This window comes from Acinonyx jubatus, chromosome B3 (genome assembly GCF_027475565.1).
Source record: "Acinonyx jubatus isolate Ajub_Pintada_27869175 chromosome B3, VMU_Ajub_asm_v1.0, whole genome shotgun sequence".
Lineage (NCBI taxonomy): Eukaryota > Metazoa > Chordata > Mammalia > Carnivora > Felidae > Acinonyx > Acinonyx jubatus.
In genome coordinates, this window is record NC_069386.1 from 42,184,404 (window position 1) to 42,200,203 (window position 15,800).

At 33.7% G+C, this 15,800-nt stretch overlaps 1 protein-coding gene across 4 annotated transcripts in view; it reads left to right on the plus strand.

Moving 5' to 3' along the window:
- The window catches only part of VPS13C (vacuolar protein sorting 13 homolog C), a 194,350-nt gene that overhangs the window by 159,740 nt on the left and 18,810 nt on the right, over positions 1–15,800 (plus strand). For all 4 annotated transcript variants that reach the window (XR_008299136.1, XR_008299137.1, XM_027067401.2 and 1 more), the window contains 11 exons: positions 4,457–4,598; positions 6,136–6,276; positions 7,078–7,159; positions 7,744–7,813; positions 8,399–8,510; positions 8,639–8,752; positions 10,664–10,803; positions 12,472–12,553; positions 13,536–13,649; positions 14,408–14,483; positions 15,056–15,219. Coding sequence is in view for 2 of the 4 variants with exons in the window: in XM_027067401.2 (XP_026923202.2) it covers positions 4,457–4,598; positions 6,136–6,276; positions 7,078–7,159; positions 7,744–7,813; positions 8,399–8,510; positions 8,639–8,752; positions 10,664–10,803; positions 12,472–12,553; positions 13,536–13,649; positions 14,408–14,483; positions 15,056–15,219 (1,237 nt within the window). In the remaining 2 variants the exon portion in view is untranslated. The remainder of the gene's footprint in view (positions 1–4,456; positions 4,599–6,135; positions 6,277–7,077; positions 7,160–7,743; positions 7,814–8,398; positions 8,511–8,638; positions 8,753–10,663; positions 10,804–12,471; positions 12,554–13,535; positions 13,650–14,407; positions 14,484–15,055; positions 15,220–15,800) is intronic.

Below are 15,800 nucleotides of genomic sequence, written 5' to 3' on the forward strand. Positions count from 1 at the left end.
GTTTAAGTTAGAGTTTGCTCTTTGTGTTATAATTCTATGGGTTTTGGCAAATGAGTAACACATATCTATCATTACAGTGTCATATAGAATAGTTTCACTACTGTAAAAATCTCCTGTAACTGCCTCTTCATCCCTTTCTCTCTTTCTGCCTATTCATCCCCTGAACCTCTGGAAATCACTGGTCTTTTTACTGTCTCTGAAGTTTTTGCCTCTTCCAGAATGTCATTATCACTGGAATCATACGGTTATGTAGGCTTTTCAGATAGGCCTCTTTCACTTAGCGACATTTTTTTTTTTTAGGTTTCTGCATGTCTTTTTGTGGCTCGATAACTCATTTTTTTAAATCACTGAATAATATCTCATGTTTGGGTGTACCACAGTTTATTCACCTGTTGAAAGACATCTTCGTTGCTTCCAACTTCTGGCATTTATGAATGAAGCTGCTATAAACATTCATAGGTAGTTTTTTGTGTAGACATAAGTTTTTAAGTCATTTGGGTTAAGTATCAAGAAGCGTGATTGCTGGATTATTTGGTAGGATTAGTTTAGTTTTGTAAGCAGTTGCCAAATTGTCTTGCAAACTGGCTGCGCCATTTTGCATTTCCACCAGGAATGAATGAATGAATGAGCATTCATTGTTCCACACCCATGCCAGTATTTGTTGTCAGTGTTCTGGATTTTGGCCATTCTTATAGGATGTAGTGATATGTCATTGTTATTTTAATTTGCAAGTTGCTAATTACATATGCTGTTGAGCATTTTCAAATGCTTATTTGCCATCAGAATATCCTCTGTGGTGAAATTCAGGTCTTTTTCCCATTTTGTAATTTTTCATGGCCTTACCATTGAATTTTAAGAGTTCCTCATATATTTTAGATGCCAGCCTTTTATCATATACATGTTTTGCAGATATTTTCTTCCAGTTTCTGCCTGTCTTTTCATTCTTTTAACACTGTCTTTCATAGGAAGGAGATCCAACATGAATTCTTTGGTTCATGAGTTGCGCTTTCGGTGTTGTATCTTAAAAGTCATCACCAAGTGCAAAGTTACTTACATTTTCTCCTATGTTATTTTCTGGATTTTATAGTTTTGTGTTTGATGTTTAGGTTTGTATACATTTTCAGTTAGTTTTTGTGAAATGTGTAGGCTCTGTGACTAGATTTCTTTCTTTCTCTTTCTTTCTTTCTTTCTTTCTTTCTTTCTTTCTTTCTTTCTTTCTTTTCTTTTCTTTTCTTTTCTTTTTTCTTTCTTTCTTCCTTCCTTCCTTCTTTTCTTTTCTTTTCTTTTCTTTTCTTTTCTTTTGTTCTTTCTTTCCTTCTTTCTTTTCTTTCTTTCTTTCTTTCTTTCTTTCTTTCTTTCTTTCTTTCTTTCTTTCTTTCTTTCTTCTTTCGTGGATATCCAATTCTGTCACTGTTGAAAAGATTGTCCTTTTTCCATTGAATTGTTTTTGCTCCTTTTCAAAAATTAGCCGACTATCTGTGTTAGGGTCTATTTCTGGACCGTCTGTTTTCTTGATCTGTTTGTCAGTTCTTTCACCCATACCACACTGTCTTGAGGTCATGTAGTCTCCATCCTCCAGCTTTTTTCTTCTTCTATATTGTATTGGCTGTTCTGAGTTTTTTGCCTTTCCATATAAACTTTAGAATTAGTTTCTCAGTTAGCTGGGACACGGGTTGGGATTGCATTTATAGATCAACATGGAAAGAACTGATGTCTTGACATTATTGAATCTTCATATCCATGTACAGAGATCCTTTTATTTATTCAGATCTTCAGCCTCTTTCATCAAACTTTTGTTGTCTTCCTCATACATGAGTCTACAGACTTCGCACAAATTTGTTAGATTCTGTTTATAGCTAAGTGTTTTATTTCTTTGTTGCCATTATAAAGGTTATTGTGTTTTTAATTTCAAATTTCAATTATTCATTGCAAGTATATAGGAAAACAATTGACTTTTGTATATTAACTCTGTATCTTGAAACATTAGTTGCAGGAATTTTTTGGTTGCATCTTTGGGATTTTCTACATAGACATGTCATCTGAGAACAAAGGCAGCTTTGTTTCACCATCTTTCCTGATCTGTGTACCTTTTATTTTCTTGACTTAATTGCATTATCTAGGATTTCCCAGTGTTGAATAGGAAGGAGTGGTGAGAGTAGACATCCTTGATTTGTTTCTGATCTTGACAAGAAAGCATCTAGTTTCTCACCATTAAGTATGATGTTAACTGTAGGTTTTTTGTTGATGTTCCTTATCAAGTTGAGGAAGTTCTCTTCTCTTCCTAATTTGTTGAAGAGTTTTTATAATGAATCAGTGTTGGATTTATATAATTTATAGTAGATACTTTATTCATTACCTTCATCGACTGGTGTTCTCTAATACATGATACAGTGAGGACATTGTTAATGGTATCATTGGTTAATACCAACAAGCTATGTAAGCTGAAATAATATGGGGCTTTATTTTATCATTATGCAATTTTGTAATCAGGGATCAACCAAGTATGGCCTATCAGCCAAATCTAGCTGGTGGATTGTTTTTATTTTTATTTATTATTTATTTTTTTTTTACAGACCTTGGTCAAGAATTTTTTACAATTTAGGTTAGAAAAATTTGAAAGGAAAATAGTATTTTGTAACACAATGAAAATGATACGAAATTCAAAGTTTGTTGCCCCTAAGTAAAGTTTATTAGAACGCAGCCTGGCTTATTCTTTTACATGTCTGTGGCTGCTTTTGTGCTACTGCTTAACACACAACAAAGGACAAATAACTTGAGAGTGTATGAGTGCCACATGTATAGCTATACTGCAACTTTTACTTATTTTTTATTACTAATGCATGCTCACCATGTCAAAAGAAGTAGAGAAAAGTGGACTTTGAATGTCTCTCTTACAGGGCAGAGTTATTGAATGAAATGGCAGAACGTTATTTTATTATGTAATGAGCCTATACCTGTGCTAAAAGAATATACGATATATTGACATTTCCAAATAAGCACATATCACAATATGCCTACCTCACAGGAAAGGAATGGCCAGAAAGATTAGAAAATTTAAGACAAAATATCTCATCACAGCAAAATTTCATTTATGTATATGTGTATGTATGTGTGTATGTATGTATTTTTGATTTCAAGTTTTTATTTAAATTCTAGTTAGTTAACATACAGTATAATATTGGTTTCAGGAGTAGAATTTAGTGATTCATCACTTACGTACAGCCCCCAGTGCTCATTACAAGTGCCCTCCTTAATACCCATCACCCATCTAGCCCATCCCTCTACCCACCTCCTTTCAGCAGCCCTCAGTTTGTTCTCTCTCCTTAAGAGTCTCTTAAGATTTGCTTCCCTCTCATTTCTTTCCCCTTCCCCCACATTCATTTGTTTTGTTTATTAAACTCCGCAGATGAGTCAAATCATTTGGTTTTTGTCTTTCTCTGACTGATTTATCTCTTATCATAATTTCTTCACAAAAATAAAAAACCAAAAATGAGGGTGCAACAAAGTTAGTTTCTGAATGACTCATTTGTTAGCCATGTAAGGAATGTCTTTTATTAGTGGTAAGTTAATTGAATTATCTGAATGTAACCCTGAAGAAATGTGTCCAGAGTAAATAAGCTTAGGACCATTAGTCATTTTGGGAGAACAGTTGCTTGAACAACTAAGGACTTTTACAACAACATCAGTAGTCAACTAAAAATAAGACAAATGATTTTGACTCGTTTTCTTTGGCTCTTGAGGCACTAGCTACTTCTAATACTGCTGTTACTGTACAGTCAAGTAGCCAGTGCTGAGTTTGAAGTGACTAAAGAATTAGCCTCTATGAATACTCACTTTGAGCCCTAATTAAGTGAAGCATTAAGTTGTCACCCCTGAGAAACAACAGGTGACAGATAGTAACTAGATTTATTGTGATGATCATTTTACAATATACTCAAATATTAAATATAATTATTTTTTATGTTTTATTTCAATTAATATGTTTTATGGCAATTATACTTTAATGAAAAACAAGTAATAAAAAATTGAAAAATCTTTTTTCTCATTAATAAACTTGTGTTTTTAAAATGTATACTCAATTGTTTATATATTTTGAATTTCATCAATTAGAAAAATTTGTGGGAGTTTTTTTTCTCTCTCTTGTTATCTAAGCACTTAATAACCTCAATTTTATCTCAGCCACAAAGCCTAAAATATTTACTATATGGCTCCTTATCAAAAAAGTTTGTGAGTCCTTTGATTGATTGATGTCAGTGTATGATAGAATAACTTTTTCCCCTACCCCTTTTCCTCATGTACTTTTCTACCACAGGTATATTTTGGTGTTTAAAAAAAATCTCTTGCATAAATATAATTTTCATTGGAGATTGATAGTTGCAATAATTTAAAGTTGAATAACAATTCTAGCAAATCTAATATGTACTCCTAATTTAATTTTCTTTGTGAATTGTTTTAGTTCTGGTGTTGTTTGGGAGATGAAACCAAAACAGAAATGGAAGCCTTTTAGTCAAAAGCAGATAATGTTGCTGGAACAGTCGTATAAAAAATACCAAGTATCCAGAGACCATGGATGGATTAAACTAGATAATAATTTTGAGGTATACCAAAAATTTTTTTGTTTTTTTTTATATATGTATTTTGTTGGTGGATAGTAAGAAAGGAGAATTTACTGTCCAAGTAAAATGTGTACAGAAACTACTGATTAGTATATAAACTCATTTATTAATAGGATTGGCATGACTAATATGAGTACATTTTAAATTAAAATACATTATTAAATCATATACTATAAAACATTTAAATATGTTTCTCTCCTGTATTTTTATAGTTTCTTCTATTCACAAGATAGTTTCATGGAACTTGTTTTCAGTAAGATTATGCAGAAATTAATATTGCGTATTGGAACTTCTTGGTGCATCTTTAATGATACTAGTATAATTGGTAAATAAAGTCTATGCAAAATTATATATTTCAGTAGTGAAAAACCTATGGAAAATCTATTCAGTTAGATTCATTAATGCAAAAGATTGTTGGACATGGGTGGACATCATGAATGCAGGTGTACTCTGTGCAGGCCAGTATTGCAGCTGAAGGCCACTTTTGCTCCAAGAAGATCCAAGAAGCTTGACTGCCATTTCTCATTTGCTGTGGTTCAGTCCCACAGTTTTGGTTACTCTTTGTCTTTGATATCTAATGGTTGGGTTTGCATTGGCTATCAGATATGCTCCCCACCCCTACTCTCATCCCCATAAATGTTGGCCGTGTTCAAATGAAAACAAATTGGCAGACCTAAATAAGCTATTAACTATTCATTGTTTAACTTTGCTAAAACAAAATTTAAGAGTTGCCTTTATTCATTACTATTGAGGTTTTTATTTTGTATTTTTTAATTCTTTTTAATTAAAAAAATTTTTTTTTAAATTTTTTAAATGTTATTTTTTGGGGGGTACCTGGATGGCTCAGTCGGTTAAGCGGCCGACTTCGGCTCAGGTCATGATTTTGCGGTCCGTGAGTTCGAGCCCCGCGTCAGGCTCTGTGCCGACAGCTCAGAACCTGGAGCCTGTTTCAGATTCTGTGTCTCCCTCTCTCTGACCCTCCCCTGTTCATGCTCTCTGTCTCAAAAATAAATAAACATTAAAAAAAATTTTTTTTTAAATGTTATTTTTTTTATTTTTGAGACAGAGACAGAGCATGAGCAGGGGAGGGGCAGAGAGGGAGGCACAGAATCTGAAGCAGGCTCCAGGCTCTGAGCTGTCGGCACAGAGCCCGACACAGGGCTTGAGCCACAAACTGAGATCATGACCTGAACCAAAGTCAGACGCTTAACTGACTGAGCCACCCAGGAGCCCCTACTATTGAGGTTTTTAAACAATATAAAGCATGGTTTATTTCCTTCAACTGCAGTTTAATTCATTGAAAAATTTCCCAGTTGTTTTCTTGTTTTCCTCATAACTTTGATGGAAAAGTAATGATTCTGCTTCAATGATCCCAACTGTAGATGACCTTAAGGCAGATCTTTTGGTGAGACATACACATTAAAATGCTTTTCCCTTTCAGATTGTGAGTAAAGGGATATTTAAGATGGACTACACTGCTAATACCAACTCATCGTACCCATATGTGCTTTTTTCCCAGGTCAATTTTGATAAAGTTCCCATGGAAATGCGCTTCCCTGTTCAGTGCCCGATAAAGCGAGATTTTTTATCAGGGATTCAGATTGAATTTAAGCAGTCTCCTCACCAGAGAAGTTTAAGGGCCAGGTTGTATTGGCTTCAGGTAACATTGTTATTTTCGATTTAATAAATACATCTAATCACTTTGGGAAACTTGGGGATAAAGTTTTTTCTGCAAGGCTCTAGCATACGTTGTAAATAGTATTTTGCTTTCTGTTTGCATCTTTATTCCCCTTCTCCCGCATATTCTGTGGATTCTCTATACTTAGCATCCAAGTCCAAAGACATTGTGACTATTGAGACCATTTAATTTCATCAGTTAGCCTGCAAGAGTGTTTTCTTGCACTGAAATTGTTATTTTTTAAATATTCCTCTGATTTTGTCATGGGACCCCCAAATTAGATTTTCTTTTGTCAGTCTACACAGGGCTGAGCTGGGCTTTATTGGAGAATGCTTTTGTCTTCTTGCTTGCTTGCTCCCTTCTTGCCCTTCTCACTCTCTTCCTTTTAACTCCTAAATATGATTTAGGACATTTTAATTTTTTTTCTTCTTTCTACCTATCTAATTTCGTATTTAGTCTCCAGTTACATTTTATTTAAATTATAAGCTATTGAAATCTCACATGATCCATAGGCACAAACATTTTGATTAATAGTGTGTATGCTGCACAGTGTTAATGTTGTTAGGAGGGTATTACATATTCATTTATGTAAAAGGTTGCCCTTGCTGAGATATGTAAGAATTTTAGATAAAGTAAAACTTCTAATAGCACCACATGCACAATGCAGACACTTAATTGTGATGAAATTAGCAGCATCTTCTATAATATTATCTCAAAAACTAAAAGTTTACATTATTTCAAATCTTGCTGAGTTTTCTTTCTTCTTCTTCTTCTTTTTTTTAGGTTGACAGTCAGTTACCAGGTACAATGTTTCCTGTTGTGTTTCATCCCGTGGCCCCTCCAAAATCTATTGCTTTGGATTCAGGTAAAAAAAAAAAAAAAAGAAAAGAAAAGAAGTGGAGACAGTTTATTTTAAAAGTTAAATAGCCTTTTTATAAATTAAAAAAAATTTTTTTAATGTTTATTTTTGAGAGAAAGAGAGAGAGAGAGCATGAGCAGGGGATGGGCAGAGAGAGGGAGACACAGATTCCAAAGCAGGCTCCAGGTTCTGAGCTGTCAGCACAGAGCCCAATGTGGGTTCAAACTCACAAACTGTGAGATCATGACCTGAGCCGAAGGTGGGACACTTAACCGACTGAGCCACCCAGGCGCCCCTTAAAAATTTTTTTTTAAATGTTTATTTATTTTTGAGAGAGAGACAGAAACAGAGCACAAGCTGGGGAGGGGCAGAGAGATAGGGACACACAGAACTCAAGGCAAGCTCCAAGCTCTGAGCTGTCAGCCCAAAGCCGTTGTGGAGCCCAGACTTCTGAACCACAAGATCATGACCTGAGCCAAAGTTGGATGCTTAACTGAGTCACCCAGGACCCCCACACCCCCCGGCTGACTTTTTTTTTGATCCAGTATAAAGCTTGACTGTTTATTTCTTGTTGTCTTTCTTCCTTTTAGAGCCCAAACCTTTCATTGATGTGAGTGTCATCACAAGATTTAATGAGTACAGTAAAGTATTGCAGTTCAAGTAAGTAGATACCTGTGTTTATATAAAGGAATTTAAAATGAGAATCTCCTTTGAAAATAAATTCCACTCTTGTGAGGATGACTTCCATATAAAAATTATTTTCCACCTGAGCATATCAGTCCATCTTTGGTCAAGTATTTTCAAGTAAATATAGCCCCTCTATAATTTTGAAGTGTAAAATTCCTTAACCACCTTTTCCTGTTTGTAACTCCAATTACAGTATAAAATAGCCAGTGACATAAATGACATATATATTTGCGAAGTGTTTAGAGCAATTGCTGTGGACTTTAAAAATGGAGTAATACATGCTATACCATCTAATTGTATTTGTCTCGTAATATGATGAATATGGGATTTGGGTATTTAAATGCTGAGTATTAATACAAGTATTTCCTCTAGTGAAAACTTCACTCTAATGAAAAAAACAATTTCAGTTTAAGGATACTTTCATCTTCTTAACACTTTTGAAGAGATGAAGGAGTAAGATCTTATTGGGACTTGATGCAAAAATCAAAGTTTTAACACTGATAATTACAAGGTTTGATAGAAACCCTTTTTCATTCTTTAAAAAAAATTTTTCTGTAGGTATTTTATGGTCCTCATTCAGGAGATGGCCTTGAAAGTTGACCAGGGGTTTCTAGGAGCTATTATTGCACTGTTTACCCCAACAGCTGACCCAGAAGCTGAAAGAAAACGGGTAAAAATTTTTACTTCTTGGGAAAATTATAAACTAAATTAAATTAACTAATTAATTAACTAAATTAGCCATCAACTACTTAGAGAAAAAAAATAAAATAGACATTCTTGTTTTATTTTTTTTTTCAGACGAAGTTAATCCAGCAAGATACTGATGCTCTCAACACAGAATTAATGGAGACTTCAGTGACTGATATGTCAGTTCTTAGTTTCTTTGAACATTTCCATATTTCTCCTGTTAAGGTTTGTAGTAATTATTATTTTGCAAGTTAGGCAGAATTGTACAATTTTTTAGGGGTCTGCATACAAAATGTGGGTTATAACTTGTATCAAATATTTGGTGGGAATTTTATGATTAATTGAAATAATTATGACAATTTTCTGTAACATATGTACAACCATAATTCCCACAGAGAAAGCATCAGAGCATGTTCTCTAGTCTTGAATTAATAACCCCTTTATTCAGGGAAGGAGCTGAGAAAAGCATTTCTTAATTAAGCGAAGAAGTGCTCACAACATTTAATGTTTTCGTTGCACTTTGTAACTACTCTCACGGTCTAAACAGAAAGCTATAATGGGCGCCCTAACCAGAATGTGAAAACGCTGAAGTAGGTATTATACTGTTGATGTGGTGTTTTTCACCCTTCCAAAATTTGATTGTATCTAAGGGAGTGGAAAATTGGATACCTTTCACTTGCCTGATTTTGTACTTTATGAACCCATTTTCTTTTTTCTTTCTGTTGTTCTTTTTAGGTTTTATAGGAAGAGGTGAATGCTTAGTAAATTCACAAATGCTATCAACCATAACGCTCTGAACTTGTGTAATGGGCCATATCTACAATTAAGTAACTCTTTAAAATATTGATGATCCTTTACATTCCCCCAAACTATTTACAGAACATTATTTTCAGTTGCATCTACCAATCCATTCAGCTAAATAAATTAATTTATAAAATGGAATTGAATTATTATTTTAAACTAATATACTAGGTTGGTAGTATTAGACCTATTTATAGTGTTGAGTTTAAAATTGATATCGTTTTATGTGGTAGGTTAAACACAGTTTCTTTTCCATTATTAAGCGAAAATCATATATGAGATTGAATAATACCTTCCACAAATATTTACTGAATGCCTCCTATCAAAGTTGTTCTGGAAGGTATAAAATGACTTCATGGGTTATAATCTTAGGGTAGTATTAAAGATTGTTAATTACCGATTCATGATTTTATGCACTTTGGAAATTGTGTCATGAAATTGAATAATTAAGATCATAAACAGTAGTTATTTTCTCATTCCATGGTTACCTTTCCTTAAGGGAAAGGCTGGAACTCTGTCCACCTAAGCTTACCTTTCACGGATCTCCACATTCTCTGACATCGAACAAACAAAAATACAAAAACAAACCAAAAAAAACAGCACGCAGGCTTTTCTGGTTTTACCCCAAGTCTCTTCTGTTGAGCTACACATTGGTGGGGTAAAATGCAGAATCAGAAAGGAGAGTCATCTGCTTTATATGTACAGATAAAATTACCTTCTGCCTGTGTCTTTGACACTGTTGCAGTAATGACGATAGCCCAAAGTAGAAACAACTAAATTAAATGGTAAGGTGAAGATCTCATGTTTAAGTTAAAGGAGTCTGTCGAAGCTGAAACACTTAACTCTTTTAAAAATTTATTTAACAGTTTGTTGCCGTAATTGTCATGTTGTTGTTACTTATTGTATAATTATAATTGTTATTGTTAATTATTGCCATAAATTATTTACTTTAGTTGGATGAAAATAAATAATTATTTATTATTTTGACTGATAGACTACTTGTGTGCCACTTGACTTGTTTCTCTTCTTGAAATGATTATACTGTTTTTGTGAAGTGTTTTGAGCCCCCTCCATGTAAACATCATGGTATGTATACACTTTGGATAAAATTATAGCTCTGTTTTTGGAACAGACTGCTTTGGCTTTTATCAAAAAGCAAATATGAAAATCAGATATTAGTGAGTTACCCTGTGTTGTGTGTAGAGTAACAAATAATAGCTTTCTTTAGGACTGAAATATACAACATCTGTTTGTATCTGAAAGATTTGGTTCCTATGTATATAAGTTTTTTGGTTGTTTTTAGCTTGTATTTATTGAACATTATTTTTCTTTTAGTTGCATTTGAGTCTGTCCTTGGGTACTGGAAGTGGAGAGTCAGACAAAGAAAAACAGGAAATGATTGCAATTCATTCTGTCAATCTGCTGTTGAAAAGCATAGGTGCTACTTTGACTGATGTGGATGACTTAATATTCAAGTAAGATTTATGTTAAAGTAGATGGGGAGGGTTTTGTACCAAGGTTATTTTATGGGTATTAATTCTTCCCATTTGGGCTACAGTGTTAGCTTAGAAAAATGGTAATTCTCATTATACTTGAAAAGTTTGGCCTCTTTCTAATTATGCTTTTTAGATATGCTTATTTTACTCATAAAAAGTATTATATTTTCTTCAGTTATTCATATGTTGATAATCATCAATGTAGATTAAAAATGGAATTGACTAGAAGGTTATAAATTGACCACATTTTAGAACAGACTTATATTTAGAAATATGTAGCAGTATGATGAGATTTCAGTATAATCATATGGAAAGGTATAGATAATAATGCCACATTTAATCTGAGAATATTTATGTGTGCTAGACACATATAAATTCAGTGAATGTTTATTGAACTGAATATTCAACAACAGTATTGGAACAAGTAGTTACCTTGGAGGAAAAAAAAATCCATTTATACCATTTCCACCATACTTGTACACTATCAAGTTCCATAGGAATGGAAGGATTAAATATAAAATTCAAATGAGAAAGACTGAGGAAAACAATGAGGTTAATTGTTGTCAAATCTCTTAAGTAAAGAAAGTATTCTCAGTTTAGAAGCAATGGAAAAACCCACAGTAGAAAATATAAGATAGATTTGACTACATAGAAAGTAAATACAACAGAATCAGTGAAAACAATTAGAACATGAACTGGGAAAATAGAAGGACAAATATGACAAGGAGAGGATTAATAGTCTTAATATCAAACATTGATAAGACAAACCTAAAGATTCCAGTGCCATAATCACCAAAGGACAATAAGATAATTTGCAAGAGGCAGGATACAGTGGCTGATAAATATTTGAAATGTTCAGCTTTATCATATAGCAAATAATATATGCAAATTCAAGTAAATTATCAAAGATTTTTAAATATGAGTAATCCTAGTACGAAAAAGGGCTGGGTCTAACAAATGGGCACTTTTTTTTTTTAACTATTTGTAGGAGTGGAAAGATATATGTATACACACACACACATACACGTATATATATATGTCTCAAAGCCTCAAATGTTTTTGTAGTTTATCATTCAGTAATTCTTTTATTGGGAATTCAGTCCAAAAAAAATAATAATCTTGAAATGCAACTAAAGACTTATATTCAAAATTTACATATGGCAGCGCTAATTATTATGGTCAAGATTTGGAAATGTCTGACTATGGTAAAATTGTTTTCTTATGACATTTCCACATGATGGAATGCTATGCATCCATTAAAAATGGTTACATAGAATTTTTGAATAACATAGAGAGATCCTTATTCACAATATTGAGTGTAAAAATGCATACAAACTGTTTTAAATATTTTTGAATTGTATAGAAAAGAAAGAATTCAAAGTGGGAAATGAAAAGAAAAAAAAACCCTAAGAAATTCCCTGTGTAATGGGATTATGGTTGAGTTTTTCAATCTTTTTACTTTTTATGTACTAATTTTATAGTAATTTTGTTACCATAATATTAAGATCTCAAACATAAATTATATGTGGCAGATCTACAAATAGAATTGTAAAACAATTAGCAATGATTAACATACCATTGAAATTTTAAGTCTCTTTCTCTCCCAATGTAATGATCATGCCTTTGAATCTTTCTTTCTCCTCCCAGACTTGCTTATTATGAAATTCGGTATCAGTTTTACAAGAGAGATCAGCTCATGTGGAGTGTTGTTAGACATTACAGTGAACAGGTAATTTCCTATCATAGTAGCTCACAAAGAATATGCTTCATAAAATATCAAACAAAACATTTGTATGTGATTGCACAGTGTGCAACATTGTTTATCTAATTTACCTCAATTTGTAGTTTTATTTCTTAGTAGTTTTCTTGAATGACTAGTTTTTATTTCTTTAGCTCTTTCCCCTCTAGATAAAAGTTTTTAAAAGTTTCCTGTAGTGCCTTTTTTCCCTTTGCAATTATACATTTACCACTTTGGGAAGGAATACCGATGTAGGAGACATCTCACTTATTTCATAAATGGCTAAAGTTTCTGAGCATAGTCTAGTAGAAATGGGAGAGGAATTCTAAGCCAGGCTCTTTTCCATGCCTCAGTTATTCCATGGTTTGAATTGGGTGCAGGGGCAATTGTTGTTTCATGGTAGTGGGATACCATTGCTGTGCTATCGAATTCTGGGGTGAAGTTCCCCTTTCCTCCCTCTGCTAGAACGTCTTTTCTCCTACAGTGTATATAGACATTATGGTTATTACCTATTCAAATAAGGATATACTTTAATTTGTTTTTTCTTTTGATTATTATTTCCCAATCTAGTTTCATAGTAACAGTGATACTAACATATTAAAAATAAGTATTTTTGAATTATATATTCATTTAATATGCATGCTCAGCCATGCAAGGTCAGTGTCATCCTCCTTCCATTTTTTTAGATGAGAAAACTGAGGCCTATAGAGACTAATTGACTTGTCCAACGTTGCATAGCTGCTAACTGGCAGACTGCCTGAAGCCAATCTATCCAAATTGAAAGCAGTTGTAAAGTACCAGCATAATGCCTGGCACATAGTGAAAGATCGGTTAATGGATATAGTGGTGGTTATTCTGCATAGCTTTCCTTTAACAACCTAATTTAGGTAGCACTCTCCTTTTTTCCCAAGGCATCATGATACTCTTTCTTACACCAGTAGTAAAGGACTTAATTTATCTTTTTTCCCTTTAGTTCTTGAAACAGATGTATGTCCTTGTATTGGGCTTAGATGTGCTTGGAAACCCATTTGGATTAATTAGAGGCCTGTCTGAAGGAGTTGAAGCTTTATTCTATGAACCCTTCCAGGTATTGATCTTATATTTAAGTATAGGTGCCGAAAATGATACTCTGTTCTTTATGACAGATAATTTGTATTTTAATTGTATCTGGGAACTGAATCATATTCAAATAACAAAAATACGTTAATGTCATATTTTTACTTCAAATTACTTGAGATGACATTAAAAGGTTGTTTCAGAATTAATTCAGTGCTTCCGATGTCTAGGCATTAAAACGTGCCCACAGCTTCCAAGATTTCATGTAGTTGCAAGGAAGAATGCTAGGTAGGTTCACACCATTTCAGGGCTGTTTCGCCACTATGGAAAGACTCATGAGCTATGAAAAGCCCACTTTGTTTTGTATTCAAGCTTTCCTCTAACCTATTCAACTCCATTTAAGGGACCCAGGAGCCCAAAGTAGTAAGAGTTTTAGCAGGACAAAGCAGAGAGAATACATGGGAAAACAAAAGAATCAAAACTGTGGGCTCTTAGTCTTGCTACCAATGCAGATGGTAACTTCAGTTTGTGATTGAAGCAAATGATTTATTTGTTTGGTTTTTGTTATCTCAGAAGAGTTGACTGAAACCATGTGGGCTGAAGGTGTCTTCGTACCCAGTAGGTGTGCTGTCAGTATTTGCGTTAGAGGGGGAGAACTGTGACATCACAGTGTTTATGGGTCTTTACAGATTCTGTATCTTCATGGAAACCCTGAAATACTAGATCACAAGTCTTGAGCTTATTTAAATTTTAAATAGCAAACTGTTCATTTATTTATTTTTTGGCCAGGGTGCTGTTCAAGGCCCTGAAGAATTTGCTGAGGGATTAGTGATTGGAGTCAGAAGTCTCTTTGGACACACTGTAGGTATGTATCACATAGTTGTGTATGTAAATATATGTATTTTTTATAATAGTTATTCTAATATTCATTGTCTATAAAAACAAATGATTATATTTAATAAAAGAGGGAACAGTTTTCTAATAATTCTGTTTAAAAGATGTGTTCCCTTATTCTTGAATGGAAAACAGTTTAACCGTAGACTTCCTGGGTTTGTTTATATGTCTTTGTAGTGTTGATTCAGTGTACTTTTTTGAAGAGAAACAATAATGTATCTTTTAGAACAGTTTTAGGTTTACAGAAAAATTCTGGAGAATCAGTATACTTTAAATAGTTTGATTCCTTTTCTTAATGAGCAGGAAATGATAAAAAATACATTTCTGTGTGTTTGTATTTGAGACAGAATTTGATGCACCTGTTTAAAGCAGAGGTGTGCTGTGTATTGTGGTAATGCTGTTTGTTTGTTTATTTATTTATTTATTTTAATATAATTTGTTGTCAGGTTGGCTAACGTACAGTGTATACAGTGTGCTCTTGATTTTGGTGGTAGCTGCTGTTTAAAGAAGCAATGTGACTTACTTCTCCGGGTCTTTTGATAGGTGGTGCAGCAGGAGTTGTATCTCGCATCACTGGTTCTGTTGGGAAAGGTTTGGCAGCAATTACAATGGACAAGGAATATCAGCAGAAAAGAAGAGAAGAGATGGGTCGACAGCCTAAAGATTTTGGAGACAGCCTGGCCAGAGGAGGAAAGGGCTTCCTGCGTGTAAGTCTCATACTGAGTCTCCAAGAAGTCCTGAACTTCTGTATACACTTTAGAATAGGTACTCGAAGCTGGTTGTTTGAAACTTGGCATATTCCTTGTGAGTAAAAGTCTGTCACAACAGCAGTAGTGAAAAACTATGGGTTTTTCTGTTTCCTTGTGCACTGTCCTTTGCTGATACCACCATCACATCTTTCCCCCAAATCCCAGACTTCGTTTGGCACTTGGGCTGAAGTCAAAACTCTAGGATGATGGCAGATTAGCTCTCTTCTGGAAGAGGAGGAAGTAAAGCAGAGAGAAATATGGTCAACGATGGTAACGAGAGGGAGGGGGAGTTGTTTAGGTCATCATCAGTTGATCATTTTTGTGGCAGGAAAGTATATAAGTTAAGTTTTTGTAAACCAGGGACTGCTTTTCACTGTTTTTCAGTACTTTAAAAATTATACAGGTAATTACGAATATTGCTTAATTATACAGGTAACATTATTTAATAAATAATGGAAATATAGGTAACTCTGTAAAGTTCTGTTTGATCACCCTCCTCTCTTCCCAGAAGTATCTGATTTTTTAAACAGTGGGTATAC